Source organism: Athalia rosae, chromosome 2 (assembly GCF_917208135.1).
Source record: "Athalia rosae chromosome 2, iyAthRosa1.1, whole genome shotgun sequence".
Taxonomy (NCBI): domain Eukaryota; kingdom Metazoa; phylum Arthropoda; class Insecta; order Hymenoptera; family Athaliidae; genus Athalia; species Athalia rosae.
The window spans coordinates 21,236,974-21,254,042 of NC_064027.1; the positions used below are offsets into that span (position 1 = coordinate 21,236,974).

At 39.1% G+C, this 17,069-nt stretch overlaps 1 protein-coding gene across 4 annotated transcripts in view; it reads left to right on the forward strand.

The window, feature by feature from the left end:
- Window positions 1-17,069, forward strand: part of LOC105689427 (box A-binding factor) — a 54,272-nt gene that overhangs the window by 27,286 nt on the left and 9,917 nt on the right. For 3 of the 4 annotated variants that reach the window (XM_048651012.1, XM_048651013.1, XM_048651014.1), the window contains exons 2-5: window positions 2,583-3,312; window positions 3,470-4,879; window positions 15,220-15,359; window positions 15,529-15,867. In XM_048651012.1, coding sequence (XP_048506969.1) covers window positions 2,583-3,312; window positions 3,470-4,879; window positions 15,220-15,359; window positions 15,529-15,867 — 2,619 coding nt within the window. The remainder of the gene's footprint in view (window positions 1-2,582; window positions 3,313-3,469; window positions 4,880-15,219; window positions 15,360-15,528; window positions 15,868-17,069) is intronic. The other variant, XM_012406427.2, reaches the window with a different exon arrangement.

The window sequence follows — 17,069 nt, forward strand, 5'->3', positions numbered from 1 at the left end:
TTCATATTCTTGTAATTTCTGAACAGTTTTTATTTTGCTTTTGGTTTTCTATCGTAGCGTGGTATGTTATATTTTGCAAAAGGTAAAATATAAAAATCGCCTCTATAAATTCATTTAGTCTTATATTATACGTCAATGATAATTATTGGCTTTTCTGTTTTCCTTCGATTCCTCTCTTTCGATTTTTTTTCTTTCATCTTTTGTTACAAATTGGTATGGTGATTAAAAAGAAAATTTCGTCATTGGTATATAATTAATTAAACATAAATAACCATTATATATATATACAGACGCGTTAATTAAACTTTGTTGACTTTTTAATCGTTCGTATGACGCGTTTCTTTTTTTACTCGTCTGCACTCACGTATTCATTTTTCCTTTCTCTCTATAATGTGCTGCACCCCATAATCTGCGTTATATCTATATATAGATTTGAAGATGAATATTAAAAAGAAAATATTTTGTAAATGGGATTGCAAAGAATTCCGTTGCAAAAATAATAACAATATAACTTTGCTGAGCGGAAAAAATTCGTTTCTCGGTTACGTTTCGTTATCGTCTGTTTCTTTTTTTCAACATAGTTTTTTTTTATCTCTTTTTCTTTCTGGATATAATTAAATTTGAACACAATTATCTTCGTAATAATTGGCGCGCGGTACGCGAATTGACGTCTGATTTCGGATTATTATATACGGAGAGTAAAATTCAAATGGGTGCAGTTTTTTCTTCGTTAAATGTTCCTTCTTATTCGTTATCTCACCTTATCGATTGGCGTCGCGATTGAAATTTCGAGTTAGCCGGCAATATATATGTTGCAATAATTGTAGGTCATTGGATACCGCACTCCACATTATATTGTACCGCAAATTGTCCGGTATACAGCGATCATTCCATATTTTAGTTTTTCCCCTCTTTATATTAATTTCATATACTTCAATTTAACTTCGGAGGACGCGTGGAGTGGGGAAGGACAATTGCGAATAATGGAAAATATAATGAAATTATCTGCGTCGATCACGTTCCACATGTTTTTTTACATTTATATACTCACAATATTTTCATGTATATGAATATATGTATTATACTTGTATGTGTATCGTCGCACTAATATATACATATATCTGACATGTACGCGTACATCGATATAGGTATATACCTACTTGGAGTTTTATAATATTCATAATAAAAAAATATGTTTTTACCGCAGAAATTGCACTCAGCCGCGACCTGCAGCAGAAAATCTTCTCCACCCCTCCCTTCCCCCCTCGCCCTTCCTCCGTGCCACCTCATTAATGGTTTGTAATAATTATAATCACTATTTATTTAAGTTGCATAGCTATATAGATATACGTATACGTTAATGCTGCGACTATAATAAATGAAATGTGAGAAAGTAGAAGCGATGGAGATTAATCGCGAGGAACCTCATGTATACGTAAATTATACACATCAATATCGAAAATTGATTAATTAAACGATGTCAATAAAGTCAGATCAATGTTAAAGAAATAATTTCTTTTTATTTATGTTTTTTTTTTTTTAATTTTCATTATCATACATACGTGCATATAATTTACGCATGGCAGATAAATTTTTGCAGTTTGAAAAGTTTAATTATCATATATCAGGCGCAACATGTAAATTATGATTTTTAATCGAAATACGATTTATGACATATATATAATTATACATGTACATACGTATGATTCGAAATCGGGATAAAGAAAAATAAAACAAATAAAATAAATGAAAAAACCAAGAAAACGAAAAAAAAAAAAAAAGAAATACTTGTACGTTACATTATATGGCAATTAAAAATAATATTTTTATCATCGAAAGAGAACTGCTAGCAATACGCACGAAACTCGGGCACGTATACAAGTTAAAAGTATATGGGATATGTGTGGCGACTTCGTATACACGCCGTTAACCAGATAAGGCTATTTTTGTATCATACTGGATAGCAACAGTCCTCTTGGGGCCTTTGGGGTAGCGAACCGCACATTATACGATCGCTTCGGTTTGCCTGCCCCCAGACAGCTTCTATGTAAATGCGTTTTGTACCTACCGGCGAACCTCTCCACGCTTTGCGCCGAGTCTATATATTCTTGCGTATTTCCACGTCCGAGAAAAAATTGGAAATTTTCAACTCGATTCGAAAACAAAAATACAAATAATTGAAAAACGCAATATCACACGTGTTTCGATAGTTTATGACAGAAAATAAGTAAAGTAAATATACCCATACACACGTATTCACATAGTTATAAATATATATTGCTAACCGCGAATGAAAAAAAGAAAATTATGTACAACGAAAGGGTATTCCCGCAAACGCATAATTATTAATAATTTATTTATATAATATCGCGTGCGCTCTATGGATGAAGAATTTTAACCGGTTGCTTTTACGACGAGCGCATTTTTTTCGTTTATTATTATTATTATTATTATTATTACGATCAATCAGATATCTTTACTAATATTCATATATATATAAGTATGTTAATTTTCTTTGACACGTTAAATGGATGATTTTCGATAATTTGGAAATGTTTTATTCCCGTTTCGTTTGTTCGCAGTTCTGATGAATTACGTTCCGGAAAATCCCTCGGAATCACCGCCTCCCGCTGCAGATGACGATAGATCCGAGGAAGCTGCGGTAGAATCGATTCGCGAGACTAAGAAAGACGAATCCGAACCCGAGGTATCGGACGACGGAGTTTTTTCATCTAGAACGGTGCAGGGTTTCGTGCAGAACAGCGTGATAAAGGACTCGGCGTTAGATTCTGAAAAATTGTCGATACGTGACGTCGACGTGCGATTATCGGCGACCGCGATAAAAGCGTCGTCCTTGTCGTCCTTGTCGTCCGGATCGACGTCCTTGATTAAATCCGAACCGTTGGAAAATAATTTCGAAAATACGATATCGATAGAGACGACCGGTTTGGTAGATAAAAAAGACGATGGCAGGTTTCGCGAGAATCAACTAATAATTATACCGGGTGCGGATTTGCGTTACGACAACTTGTCCGAAGTCGAAAACGAAGCCGACGATGAAAACGGTGGGGATGTCGTGGGCGTGCTGGAGGCGGGACGACGGCAACTTGAAAATGGCGCACTCGACGAACCAACTGCGACCGAGCCCCGCTGCAATACGTTGGAACGTAACGTTGCACACGATACCGAGCAGGGACAGGACCGGGAGAATGAGAACCCCTACACCCTTCATCAACTCGGCTACGACGATCGGGCCAACGATCGACAGGTCATTCGAGAAAGGCAAGTTCTTAACGACGTCGTCGTTTCGAGGTTAGCGAATAAAGGGGTGGGTTCAACCCTTTCCGACGAATTTTTCGCTTCTTCTCCGTCGAGACTCGAGAAGAAACGGGAAAATTAGATTTCGAACATATATGGCAACGAATGAACAAAATCTAAATCGTTCTCTTTCATTCTATCCGATATACAGGGTTTACTTGGAGGAGGAATCGTCACCGGCGTACGAGGGGGATGGATCGGAGAACAACGGGGATCCCGGAAGCATGCGCTGCGGAGACGGGGATGGACGTGAGATAGGTGAAACGAATCTCCACCGTCAGCTGCAGCCGCATAACAGTCATCGACGCGATCAGGATGACGATCAGGAGCATCGTCACGACGTTCGAGTTCGGCATCATCAGCAACACGATCACAATCACCACCAGCACCAGCACCACCATCATCATCATAATCATAATCATAATCATCATCATCATCAGCAGCAGCAGCAGCAGCAGCAGCAGCAGCAGCAACACGAACAACATCACCATCATCATCATCATGGGCAACTGTTCGGGCAGCTCGGGGCGGGAGAAGTCCCTCCGATCGGCGAGGGTGGGGATAGCCAAGCGGCGGAGGAGGCTTCGGTTCAGCCGGAGGGCCAGCATGGTTACAGTCACATGCCGCACTCGACCATGCATCGGTACGCAACCGAGACTCTGAGTTCACCGACGGAACACCATCAGCAACAGCAGCAGCAGCAACAGCATCACCATCAACAGCAACAACAACACTTGGTGGAGGGTCATTCGATGGTCGGTCATCGCCAACAGCAACAACAACAACAACAACAACAACAGCACCACCATCATCATCATCATCAGCAGCAGCAGCAGCAGCAGTTGGACGATCACCACAGACAGGAGCATCACGATCACGATCAGGATGACGAGGAGGACGGAAGAATCGGGGGAATCGGTTCGGCGACGGTTGCGGCTATGCGATCGACCGGTTCGCGCGAGTTGACGTTGAGCGCTCTATTTCCTCACCTGTCGAGCGCCACGATGGTGGGCGGCGGCGGCGGTGGTGGGGGTTCCGGTCATCATCACCAACACCATTTGGATGACGTGTTGCCGGATGATCCGTACCTGCAGCTCCAGATGAGAAATCAGCAACAGCAGAACAGCGGTAGTGGTGGTGCAGGTGGAGGTGGTAGTGCTAGTGGTGGAGGTGGTAGTGGTGGTACAGGAGGCGCCGCGTCGACCGCCGGCGGAGGGGGTGGATCATCTCCTCCGGTTAGAACCGGTAGTTCACCCGGTTCGATAAGTCGGAGTCCGAGAGACGATCATCAGGGACTCTCCTCGCCGCACAGGCACGCTCAACAGGACGGCTCCTACAGCCCTTCCCAGGATCAGGGGAGGCTACAGTCGTTCACCCATTTGACAGCGATGCAACCACCGTCGGTTCAGGGGAACCACAATCTCCAGGACACCGATAGGGTATCCGACCAACTCTACATGGAATCCATTTACACCCATCATTCGACCGGCACTCCCCATCACCATCAGGATCACGAACAAGGACCTCCGACTCCACACTCGCCCAGCGGACCCTTGTCAAGGTCAGTTTTTCGAAATTATTCATTATTCCTGCAACGTCGACGTTGATTCGTCGATGATTTGATTTCGGTGGAAAATTTTTTTTCGTCAAAATTTTCATCGATTGTATACGAACACGTCATCCGTCGTACATAGGTAAGATGTATTATGTATATGTATTACTACGGTTGAGGCGCGAAAAATATTTGCTCTTAGCTTAGGGTCGTGTATAGGTATGTACACATTCTGATCCTGTCGCCTATATATATATATATATATATATACAGTAAAATAGATAGGCCATAGGCCAGCCAGCTCGACGTAATCTTTCGGTTAAGAATGTAAAGCCTGGCTCATGGCTGCTCACCGGTGGTATTCTTCCTTATTTCGGAACCTATGCTAACAGAACCGAGGAAAACGAAGAAAAATGCGAAATATTATACCGGACGAAAAGTAAAATAAAAGTAAAAAACTTTTTTCAAACCATTCCCAACAGGGGAGATATAGGGGGGTGCAGGGTGGAGATTTTCGCCTCAGAATCTGAAGCACTGAACGATATCGGTGTACGCGGGTTATGATGTACGATTCGTTGAATTATTTTTATTCCATATACCTACGTCTTGTGTATGAGATTGACGATTTTCGTTATTATCTAATTACGTTGTGCGTATGATCAAGATTGACGGATCATCTAATTTTCTTCGATGTGATAAGTACGTTTTCACGCGATGTACCGCACAGTAGATTGACGAACGATTGGCTCATCAATTTCAACAGTTTTCGTCGAGTAGATTCGAAAAAAAAATTCGCTGTGGCAAATCTAAATCTAAATTATATGATTTACGTTTGGGTGGAATCGCATTATCACAGATATAATTGAATTATAATTCGAAAAAAGAGAATCAATGTAAAAAAACATATAAAAAATTTCCGCACGTGTTCGTAACACTTAATTACGTCACCTACGTGCGATTTTTTTACCGGTGTCTTATTTATTTATTTATTCGTTATTTGTTTATTTATTTATACATCGATCAATTTTCGTTTCCTCATTCGTGTCTCTCTCTTACTTCACTCGGTTGCATTTTATTTTTTTTTTTCCTTATTTTTTTTTTATTTTCCTTTTTTGCACATAGGTCAGCGAACTTTCCAACGCGTGTATATATATATACGTCAGGTTTACCTTTTACGTATATACCTACATACATATGTTACGTAAAAAAAAATATATATATACATAACATATAACATGTAACATCGCCCGTATACATAATATATAGATATACGTACACGTGCACCGGTGTTTCGTAAACTGCATATTTTTTGTTGCTATATTTATTTGTCATTTATTACTTATTATTTATTATTTATTATTTATTATTATGGTATAACATTTTTATTGTACATATACGTATTCGACGCGTTTTATATATAGCCGCCGTTGGTGTTGAAAAAGAAAAACATGAAAAAAAATCATTTGAGAAATTAACGACTACTGCACTGCACTGCACCGATGAATTTTAACATTGAATACGTTTCTGATGTATGAATTTTCCTTTTTTCTTTTTTTTTCCGAGATCGTTCCACAACCACTTATTGTTAGTTAGGTCAGACTGATTTTATGCGGTGAAAAACAAAATTTGAATGACAAAATTGAAATGATATTAGATCGTTGATCTGCGATCGCAAATACAAGGTATAGGTATGTTATATTTTTTCATGTTCGCCATTCGAGTTAATCGATGTTCATACATAGGTATGTATCTAACTACATACCTATATAATATTTGTACAAGTATACAGTGCACATGTACAACAATTAACGCTCGTTAGAAATTATACAGATGGATGAAAATTCGTGAGAGTTTGTAAAAAAAAAAACAAAAAAAAAAAAAAAAAAATGGAGAAAAAAGAAATAAGTTTCACGGCGTGTCTGGTTCTATTTAGATCCTCTCGTTATCGAGTTATCTTTCCAGTGCCCTCGCATGCTCCATGCCTCCTATAGGGCATGTGCGATGCATGGTGGTTTTTTTTACTTTCTTGGTCCTTTTTTTTTCTTCTTACTTTTCATTTTTCTTTAATATTTTTGACCGCGCGTTCACGCGAGGGGCGTGCTTTCGAAGTTCTCCGATAATATGTGAAATATATACAGTCTGTGCGTGCTGTGCAGTGCATGAATAATTTTTTGAAAATTTTCTTCCATTTTGTTTTATTTTTCACCGAACGTCGCATCGCGTCCGGGGTAACAAAAACGTGGCGCGAAACGAAAAAATTCAGGTATAATAATCTGCAATAATATATATATATACAGGTAGATATATACGTCATCTCATTCGTATTATGTATTAGCTGGTACGTACCTAATGCATAAAAAGGTATATCATGAGGTATGTTCTCGGTACGCACGATGTAAATTTAAGTTACAAGCTTAGCGAAGGGAAGTAGAGTAAATGTTAAGTGAAGTGAGGTGACACGAAGCGGAGGGTGTTGCGGGTACGTCGGTCGAGTGGGAGAGCGACCGTCGAGGGGAGGAGGGGGAGGGAGGGGGGGGGCAAAGCCTTCTGGAGGGAGACGTCCACCTTCGAGGGTCTAACTAAACTTTATAAGTAGAGGAGACCGCAGGCAGCCCACGCAGGAGTTCGTAAGCGCGTGTCCTCTCTCAGTTCTTGTTTGCCCAGTGACAGATATACATATACATATATATATGTATCTATCTATATGTACATATATACATACCTATATATACGAAAATTGCATATGTATATGCGTTATATCTATATACATTTGACTATGTACAATCAGTAAATATATACAGAATTTTATTATTTACTTCGACGCATGCACACACGTGTGAATGCAGGCCGAGTTCGTGTATATTCAATAATTATTATTTACTCATCAGATTTTATTTCGGTTTTTTTTTTTTTTTTTTGATATATTTATTGCACGAGTATATATAGTATATATAGGTATATGATGTGTACGCGGGTATTTGATGGGCGCCTTTTTTTCCCCCAAGTTTTGCGATTAAAATATTTATAATTGGAACGAGAAATTTGAACGATAAAACAAAAATAAATTAATAAATAATGAGCTACTACTTATCAGAAACGTACGTACGTATATAACGCATGAACGGTTCGCGGGCTTCATGAAAAATAGTAGAATGAAAAACAAATTTGTTGTTAAAAGTAGAGACAATTTAATCGAATCATCGAAATAGTAACGTCGGTGTGCATGTTTGTAACGTTGAAAAAATTACCGTACGACTCGAAGGAGAGAAGAGGAGAAAGAAGAAAAAGAACGGACCGGAATCGATCTCTGATCTATACATTTATCTAACGTACATAATATACACGTATAATCGAAGTGTCGTGCGTACGATTTTTACGTACGTGTAGATATACATGTATATTCGACCGGAAAACATGCAGTGAGTTTTAATCAATGTTATTATCAAAATATATTGCATATATACGTATTACACACCTCTTTACATATACCTGATTTTCCATCGATAATGGTAACACGTGATCCATAAGACTTTGTTATTTATTAATAATTTTTTTTTTTTTCATTGGTCTCATATTCTCGAATTCATTAAGTAGTATAACTTATGCCTATAAGTATAACAGAGTTCATTATCGTCGATTGTTATTGTAAAGTGGGTTTCTTTCCTCTAATCTCTGCAGTGCACGTTATTGATTTTCTCCAGTTCTAAGTACATTTTATTTTATTTTATTTTATTCTATTTTATTTCTATGATCTATTTATTTTCTTCATTCATGGGCAATTCATTACTGCACATGTACCACCTTTATATACAAATTGAAAAAAAATTTCCACTAGCAACATACATTTTTTGACCGTCAAATGCGCTAGAAACTTCATTACCGGCTGTAGATATTGTAAATCGTACACATGAGAAAAAAAAGGACGAAATAAAAAAAGGAAAATCATCGAAACAATGTGATTGAAAATTTTCAATATCAGCTGGGTGGGCTGTATGGTATATATCGTTGGGTAAAATTCCGATAAGACGACCCGGTAATCTTAAACGAAAGAAAAAAAAAAACGAAAATATTTCAGTTGAGAAAACGGTGGATCAAAAAAATTCCATTTACGCATACATGGATATGTGAAATATTGAAAAAAAAGACGGACGTCGACGGTCGGAAAGGGTGTATCTGATATTACAGTCAAACATCTTCTCGTTCAAATATTAGCATTCTTAAACAGGCCCCCCCTGATCGTCGTGCGATCGTCGAGTCGTGTTTTTTATACACTGCAGCACACGTATCCCCCATATATCTATCGTCCATATCTCACATTCATTCTTAGGTGATCGATTTCGGTTGAACAAAAATTTTCTCACAGCTCGATCGTTCTCGAATTTATCATCTTCCGACTCCTGAGCCTATTTCGATGTGGGTAATTTTTTCATTTTCCTTCTCATTTTCATCTATACGTTTCCTCTGTACGTATAGCATATGCGATACACCTTATGACAACGAGACGTGCGTCGAAACGTCTGTGAAACGAAAATTTTTCTCAAACAATTTTCTTCGTTCGGATTTCCAACAAAATATGTTATACAATTACGTATCAGGAATTTATTTTCAACGCAATAATTTCGCGTGTATTATTATACTATAACGACATTGATATATCTTCAACGTGCACAAATTATTTAGAATCGCGCGTGAGAAAAAAATATACAAGAATTTATCTGCTAACTTTTTTTTTTGTTCTCTTCTCTTTTCTTTTCTGTAACAATTAATTAGTTTCTCGCCCACGGAAAATTTTACATATATGTACACATGTGTACACGCATCCGTGTCGTAACAACAAGAATAACAATAATAATAATAATCGTAATACGAAAATATTGTATTTCGCAAATCCAGGCATTTTATAATACATGGTGTGAAGAACCTCTGTGCACATGAAGTAAAGAGAGTGCGCGGGTATATATGTATGATGCATCTCGCTGATTATGATAATATAGTTTACGAGATAGATATATATCTATGATGATTATACATATTTCTGTTTTGAATGTTCGTTGATAAATTTGCATACGTTCGATCACGAATTTCAAAATAGATAAATTGAACAATTGGCGATTGCCGAATTACGTTACCACGTACGTTTAGCGGGGGAAGGTGACCGTTAAAGCTTGAACTTTTATTGTTACACCCGTAATTAAATTGTTCCCTATTTCGTGTTTCTCTCTGAACTTTCTTCACGTATTTTAAATACCACAAAAGCTAACAATATATATATAAGTTCGAGTCGAGCGTTTATAAGCGCGTGCGGCGGTCGTCGGTGGCTCATTTAGCATTTCCACTTTTTAATTGTTTCCGGTCAAACTCACGCTTGTGTACGTGTACACCTCCTTTTCAATATGGCATAGATTAACTATATGTATACGCGTATATGTACATACATTTTATGTATCAAATACGTCGGCTATATGTACAGCTATACGCCTAGGTATATAGGTAGTGTCGCATGTGCAGTGAAAATCTTATAATTATAATAAAGTAATTATGTAGGAGTGGCATTATTATTATTATTGTTGTTGTTACTATTATTATTATTATTACGCGAAATCGGGAACTTGACACTTGTATGTGCGTTTTTAATACATATGTGCACATTATGTATATATGTGTCATCGAGCTCAGTCATGCCGTCTATATATGTATACCTACGTATACATATATATTTATATTTCTATGTACACTGCGCACTGTATATTTATATGCGGCGGTTGGCCCTTGCGGAGACCTCGGCGGGCGTCATCTTCGAGAAATGGGGGGGTCGCGAGCACGATGCGTGTGTATCATTGAATACGTATTATATATATATACATATATATATATATATATATTATACTCTCGCAGATTTGATTTCTAAGAAGCAACACGAGATCTAATTTATTGGAGCCGCGAGCGGTCGCCGCTGCACAGTCTTTAAAAACTTTGCCTGCATTGCAGTAATTATTATTATTATTATTATTATACATCACACTCGTTTTATATTCGTGTATATATGTGCTCCATATACATTACGGTACATACACACGCGTAATATAGTTCGATTGCGGATTGAAATTAATATACATATATGTATATATAGAGCCCCGATTCCTAATCACAGGAAATTCGGGGAATAACGCATTAGGTTAATTGAGTTTGAGCCGAGCAATTCCGTATACAGTAGAGTGTCTCTTCGTGAACAGAGAAAAGAGAAAAAAAAAAAAAATGAGGAAAGAAAGAAGTGCGGAGGAAGAAATGTCGCGGGTTGCGTGTCAGTGATTTTACATACTTACGTGATGAGTTTTACGGTAAAAATTGTAGTTTAGCTGTAACGCACACGTTACGTGTACATTAGGCTCTTGTATATCGGAAGGAATATATAGGAAACAGTTTCCTGTGGCACGTGGTTTTGAATTTCCTCTTACCGTACACCGCATAGCTATAGTTTACACGCGCTGCACCTAATCGACTCTACGATATTAATTCACACGAATAATAATCTTTCGCGTGAAATACACTGCATACGTATGTATATGCGGCGTAGCGCGTAGCTCGTAGCCGTGTCGCTCGCATTTTTCAGCGCGTTAAATTATAGAAATAGACGAATAAAATTCGAACGATTCGTCGATGAAAATCAAACGCGATTCTTATAGATTCTTATATACATTTCACGGGTGTATAATATGATCTCGGTATCATTGATATCGATAAGTGGAAACAACGAATTCCGATTATAATTAACTGACGTACTGTCTTACTCGGGCATCGGAGTCTCTCTCTCTCTCTGTTTCTCCGCGGTTACAACTACCGTTGTATATTTGTTATGACGTCGAAAATGTTTGTTATTTTTACTCGGCACTCCGCTGCGACAGAGAGGCGATTCGTAAATGATACGAAAACACGGGATACGCGGGATGACACGTGAGAAAAATATAAATAAAACTAACGAGAGTCTGTACGGAATAATTTCGATGATATATTCTGCGAAATGTATCGCTCGTTCGTCGAGGCGAAAATGAAAATTACGAGCTCCGAAAACGATGAGAGAAAACTCGCAACTCCGGTAGCTAATATACACGCGTACCGTAGATAGATAATAATTTTTTATTTACATATACAGGCATATAACACGTGTGGATATATAGGTACGTACGTACGTACGTACCACGGGAGTCTTAAAATCGTCGTAAAATGTGCAACATATCGAGTCCGCTCGTTTCGAAAGCCGAAGATTTCTATGTACGGCTTTTACGTGTACACGCTCATGTATATAATAATGCATGTAATAAAGTCAGCTTAACAGATAGATTTTTCTCGAGGTCACGCGTCCAACGGAGACACATTCGCACAATATATTCTCTTCAGAAGCACGTACCGACAATGGTAGAACGTGCTCTTCGCGGCACGCGTTTTCAAGGATACACCTATATAACTCCCTCGTGTCTTCATACACACGACAAACGCACACTTTCGCCTATCGTTTATGCGGTACAAATATACACATTTAATTATTTACGCTGAAACGCGTTCGCGGTTCGAATTCCTCCTGTACCGCAGCGCGCATTTTTCGATTGTTTTTCATTATCTCGCGTGTGGAGTGCGCGCCGCATGTGCTCTATTTCGTCTCTTTTTTTCAACATTCCTCCTCCGATTTTCTCTTCCATTTTTCTGGATTTTTTTTTTTCTCTTTTACTCCGTTTCGTTTTCTTTTCGAACTTCCACGAATCGATTCCCGACGCGCACTGCAGAGTACGACGTGAAACCAAAAATTTCGAAAGGAAATAGAAATACGAAAAATGTCCTGCGGCGGGATAACGCGTAACGATTTCGAAGTGCTGCCCCTATATCGTATACCCGACGTATCTACGGGTACACTATTTTACAGGAGTCAAGGATATAGATAAGTTGAAAAAAGGTTCTAAACGACTATATAGTACGCTGTGCAAGGACCTCTTTTCCTAATTTCTTCCTTTTTCTGTTAAATAGTTTCTCTCTTTCCTTCGACTTTTCTAATCTTTTCCTCGCATTAACGCCATTTGTAATACCCGCGTACACCCGTACGACTACCGTGTAGGTAAAACCGGCGCGATTTAACGAAAAAAAATCAAAAGCAAAATCAAAAAATTCCGGTCTATGGAAAAAAGAAGATATAGCGAAAAACCATATTATTGTGCGGTACACTTCAGGTACCGCTGCAGGAGGTGAGGCCCGCAGATTAAGTTCGTGCAGACTACGGTCGGTTAGTTCCTGTGTACACATACCTATTACCTCATTGCTTCGAGGGTTTCTTTGGTATTTTTTTTTTTTTTTTTTTTCCATTTCTTATTTTTCACCGTCTCTTACCTATGAGGTGGAAAAGCGACGAGGCGCGGAAAGAGGACAAAAACTGTACAGAAAACTGTGGGAGGAAGTGAGAGGGGAAGAAAAAGAGGAGGGAAAAAATGCAGGGAGAAATTGTGGGAAGGCTAATGGACTTGTCGTGTTTTGAGTTCTTCTTCTATTTTTTTTCTTTCTCTCCCTCCCCCTCGTTTTCTCCATCGTTGAGTAAATTCTTCAAGGCACGCGCCCGCACGCGGAATCTAGTCCCCGTGGTTCCGGTCCGACTGACCGTATACACTGACTCCTGCCGACTGTAGCCCGGCACAGGGTATCGCTTCCGGTTCTGAACACCTACCGCCGTTGCAGGTGGTTTTTTTTTCTTCCTTTTTTTTTTTTTTTTTTTTTTCGTTCCTTCTTACAAATATCTAGAAAAATGTGTTGATATTTCTATACTTGTCTATTTTTGTTACTTTTTTTCAAATATATGTTTAGGCACGTCCTCTTCGTCGAGTTATTTCGATTCTCTTTTACATATACAGACCTATGTGTATATACTCGATACCTTACATTACAGTATATGCATGTTATGTAGTTGCAGAAATATGTATATATGAATAAGAATACATATATATGTTAGGAAAAAACGAAGGACGAAAAAAGAAAACACCGTTTGAGTTTGCCAATCGCTCACGTAGTTTCTGCAATAAAGGAAAAAAAAAAAACTGTATGTGATGTATTATGTGTAACACGTTATTATATATATATATATATATGTATATACGAGTATGTACGATGCGTATGTACATAGACGTATGTCATGTATCGCGTATACTTGCATCTGGCATAAAACGGACGAGAGACGGGCGTTTAGTTAGTTGAATCCGATATATTCCCTTGAGGAGGGGCGGTACCGATCTCCACTTTTTACCGGTAGTATGTATAATACGTTCGTATGTGTACATGGAAACGTGTATATACCTCGCGTGGAACCTATTTGTTATATATGAATAACAATAACGATGATAACATTTCGATTTTCACCATCGCATCAATAATTTTGAGTATGAGTATTTGGGTAGTCCTTACCAGATTTGTTTTCGAATTCCGAGCCTTCCAGGGCCTTAAACGCTTCCAAATTAATTTCAAAAAATTCCCTTAAAATCTGAACTTTCAATATCAACTTCAAGATAGTCCGCATTGCCACCGAAATTCCTTATGAAAATAACATGAGAATAACATGTTTGCTTCTTCGAAATTTCATAGGTCATTGATGAATAGACAGAAAATTATGGGAATTCATATTTTAAAAGACAAATCAAGTTTCTTATGGGAATAACATGAGAATAACATGTTTGCTTCTTCGAAATTTCATAGGTCATTGATGAATAGACAGAAAATTATGGGAATTCATATTTTAAGACAAATCAAGTTTCTTATGGAAATAACATGAGAATAACATGTTTGCTTCTTCGAAATTTTATAGGTCGTTGACGAATATATAGAAAAATTTGGAAATTCATATTGTTCTGCACAATTTAACGCTCTACGACAAAAGTCTTTTATGATTTTTCGCTAAATCTACTGATTTGAAAGTTGAATTCGAGGTCAAAATTATCATTAAAATAACTTTTGCATCAGTCGATTCAGCGAAAAATCATCACAGACTTTTTTGTAGAGCGTTCAATCGTCTATTGAATTATAAATTTCCATAATTTTCCATACATTCGTCAACGACCTTTAAAATTTCAAAGAAGCAAACATGTTATTCTCATGTTATTTCCATAAGAAACTGCGGCTGCAATGCGGACTATCTTAGAGTTGATATTAAGAGCTCAGATTTTCAGGGAATCTCTTTAAATTTATTTGGAAGCGTTCAAAGCCCTGGGATCATCGAAATTCTCAAACAACCCTGTCAAGAACCACCCCAACAAGAATATGACACGCGTTACGTCCTTATATTTAATTAATAATTTTCGATTTGCTTTTCTTTCCATTTTCAGTTCCTCACTTTATCCTCCGGGGATGAGTGGCGTGGGTTCGATGAACAGCGCAAGCGGAGGTGGTGGTTACAGTCTCCCTTACATGGCCGCCAGTCCGACCGAATTAACGTCACCCACGCAACCCCATTGGTCGTCTCGAGGTAAAAATATAAAATCAAAATGGCGACAAAAAAAAAAAAAAAAAAACACACCGAATCCGAGAAAATCTCCAATCGCACGCACAATCCTCCGCCTGGGTCCCGATTCAAAAGTCCCGATCTATCAAGACCACCCCGTACGTTCGTTCATCAAGTTTTCGTTCTTCTTCAGGTTTGGCGAGCGGTCTTCTGGTGCCGGAAGATTACGTCGGCGGTAAATCCGGTGTGTCCGTTGGACACCAGGCCCTGCCGGCATTTTCTCAACGATTCGGTACCGGTCCCGGTTTCCGCGGTTACAGCCCTCCGTATTCCTTCCCGCAGAGCAGCGCTTCGGGATGCGGAGGTACGGGGGAAACAGGGTCGTGGACCTACGCCACCTCATCCGGCAATCCGATCGCCGATCCGATGACCACTCAATACGGAAACGTCGCTACGTCGACCAGAAAACAGCCTCTCACCACCTCGACGTTACCTCAGCAGCCCCTCAGCGCGGCGGCGAGCCTCTCAGCGAGTAAGTATCGAACAGAGACCGATATAACTTTTCCGTCGTTTCTTCGCCGCTCCGAATCCGAAATCTGACCAATTTTCCCGACTACGTCGGTAGCGATGCGGGGTGGGTCCTTTTCTCCTCTTCGTCGGATGAGAAGGGAATCGTTCTGACGATAAAGTACATATAGTACGTACGCGGTACGGATACGCGCGTGGTGAGTGTCAAGTGCGCTTGTATTCGGGGCGTGCGTCATTTTCGGGCCTGTGGGGGGGTGGGCGGAAGGGAGCAAAAAAAAAAAAAAAAAGAGGACAAATTTTCGGGTAACCTTTTAAGGCGCAGCAGCGGCGACGGTTTCACTCCATCCGAATCCCGCGTCCATCTATCCGTCCAGCCGTTCCTCCGAACGATGTTTTTGAGCTAATGCAGCCTCGGCGGTGGAGCTGTTTTGGTCGTCGGTCGGTTATTATACGTATACGTAACACGCCGCGAGGAATGGTATGCCGAGTGTCGGGAGTAAGAGACTCAGAAACAGTTCGGGATCGTCGGTCGCTCCGCTTCAATTTTTACCGTAGGATATACACACGTATACGTGTGCGCGTGTACACGTATAGGTACCTCCGTTGGAGCTGCAACTTCGGAATACGCTCCGCTCGCACGTCTGTTTTTTCCGCTCTTGTAATATCGAAACAGAATCAAAAAAAAAAAAAACCAGAAGGGCGTAACCCAAAAATTTTTTCGTCGTCCGTCGCCCCGCGAGAATTTCGTCTCCCCGAGACAGTGGATGGAATTAAAGAAGAGAAAACAAAAAAGACGAGCCTATATAATACGCGAATTTTACCAATAACTGATGATTTAATATTAAGCTTTCGAAGGACATCGAGCATTCTTTAAAAATTTGAATTTCTCTTTTTTTTTTTCTTTCACGCCGATGTTGAGATATCGTATTCTAATTTTCGTGTCAATTTTGGGATGAAAAATTCGAGTTCCAACGGGAATTTGAAATTCGTCGTAGCCTGACTAATCGCGTCCATGTACTCCCATATATACATTGGAGTAAATACCGCGCGTATATAAAAAGCATGGGGGTCTGTACAAAGTTCTAACTAATTTATAGGTTGCACCGTTAAATTGGTCCATTTCTTATGGGTTTTCGAGCGAAGCGAGACAAAAAAAAAAAAAAAAACAAAACAAAAAAGAAACGAACCACGGAGCGAGAAAAAATG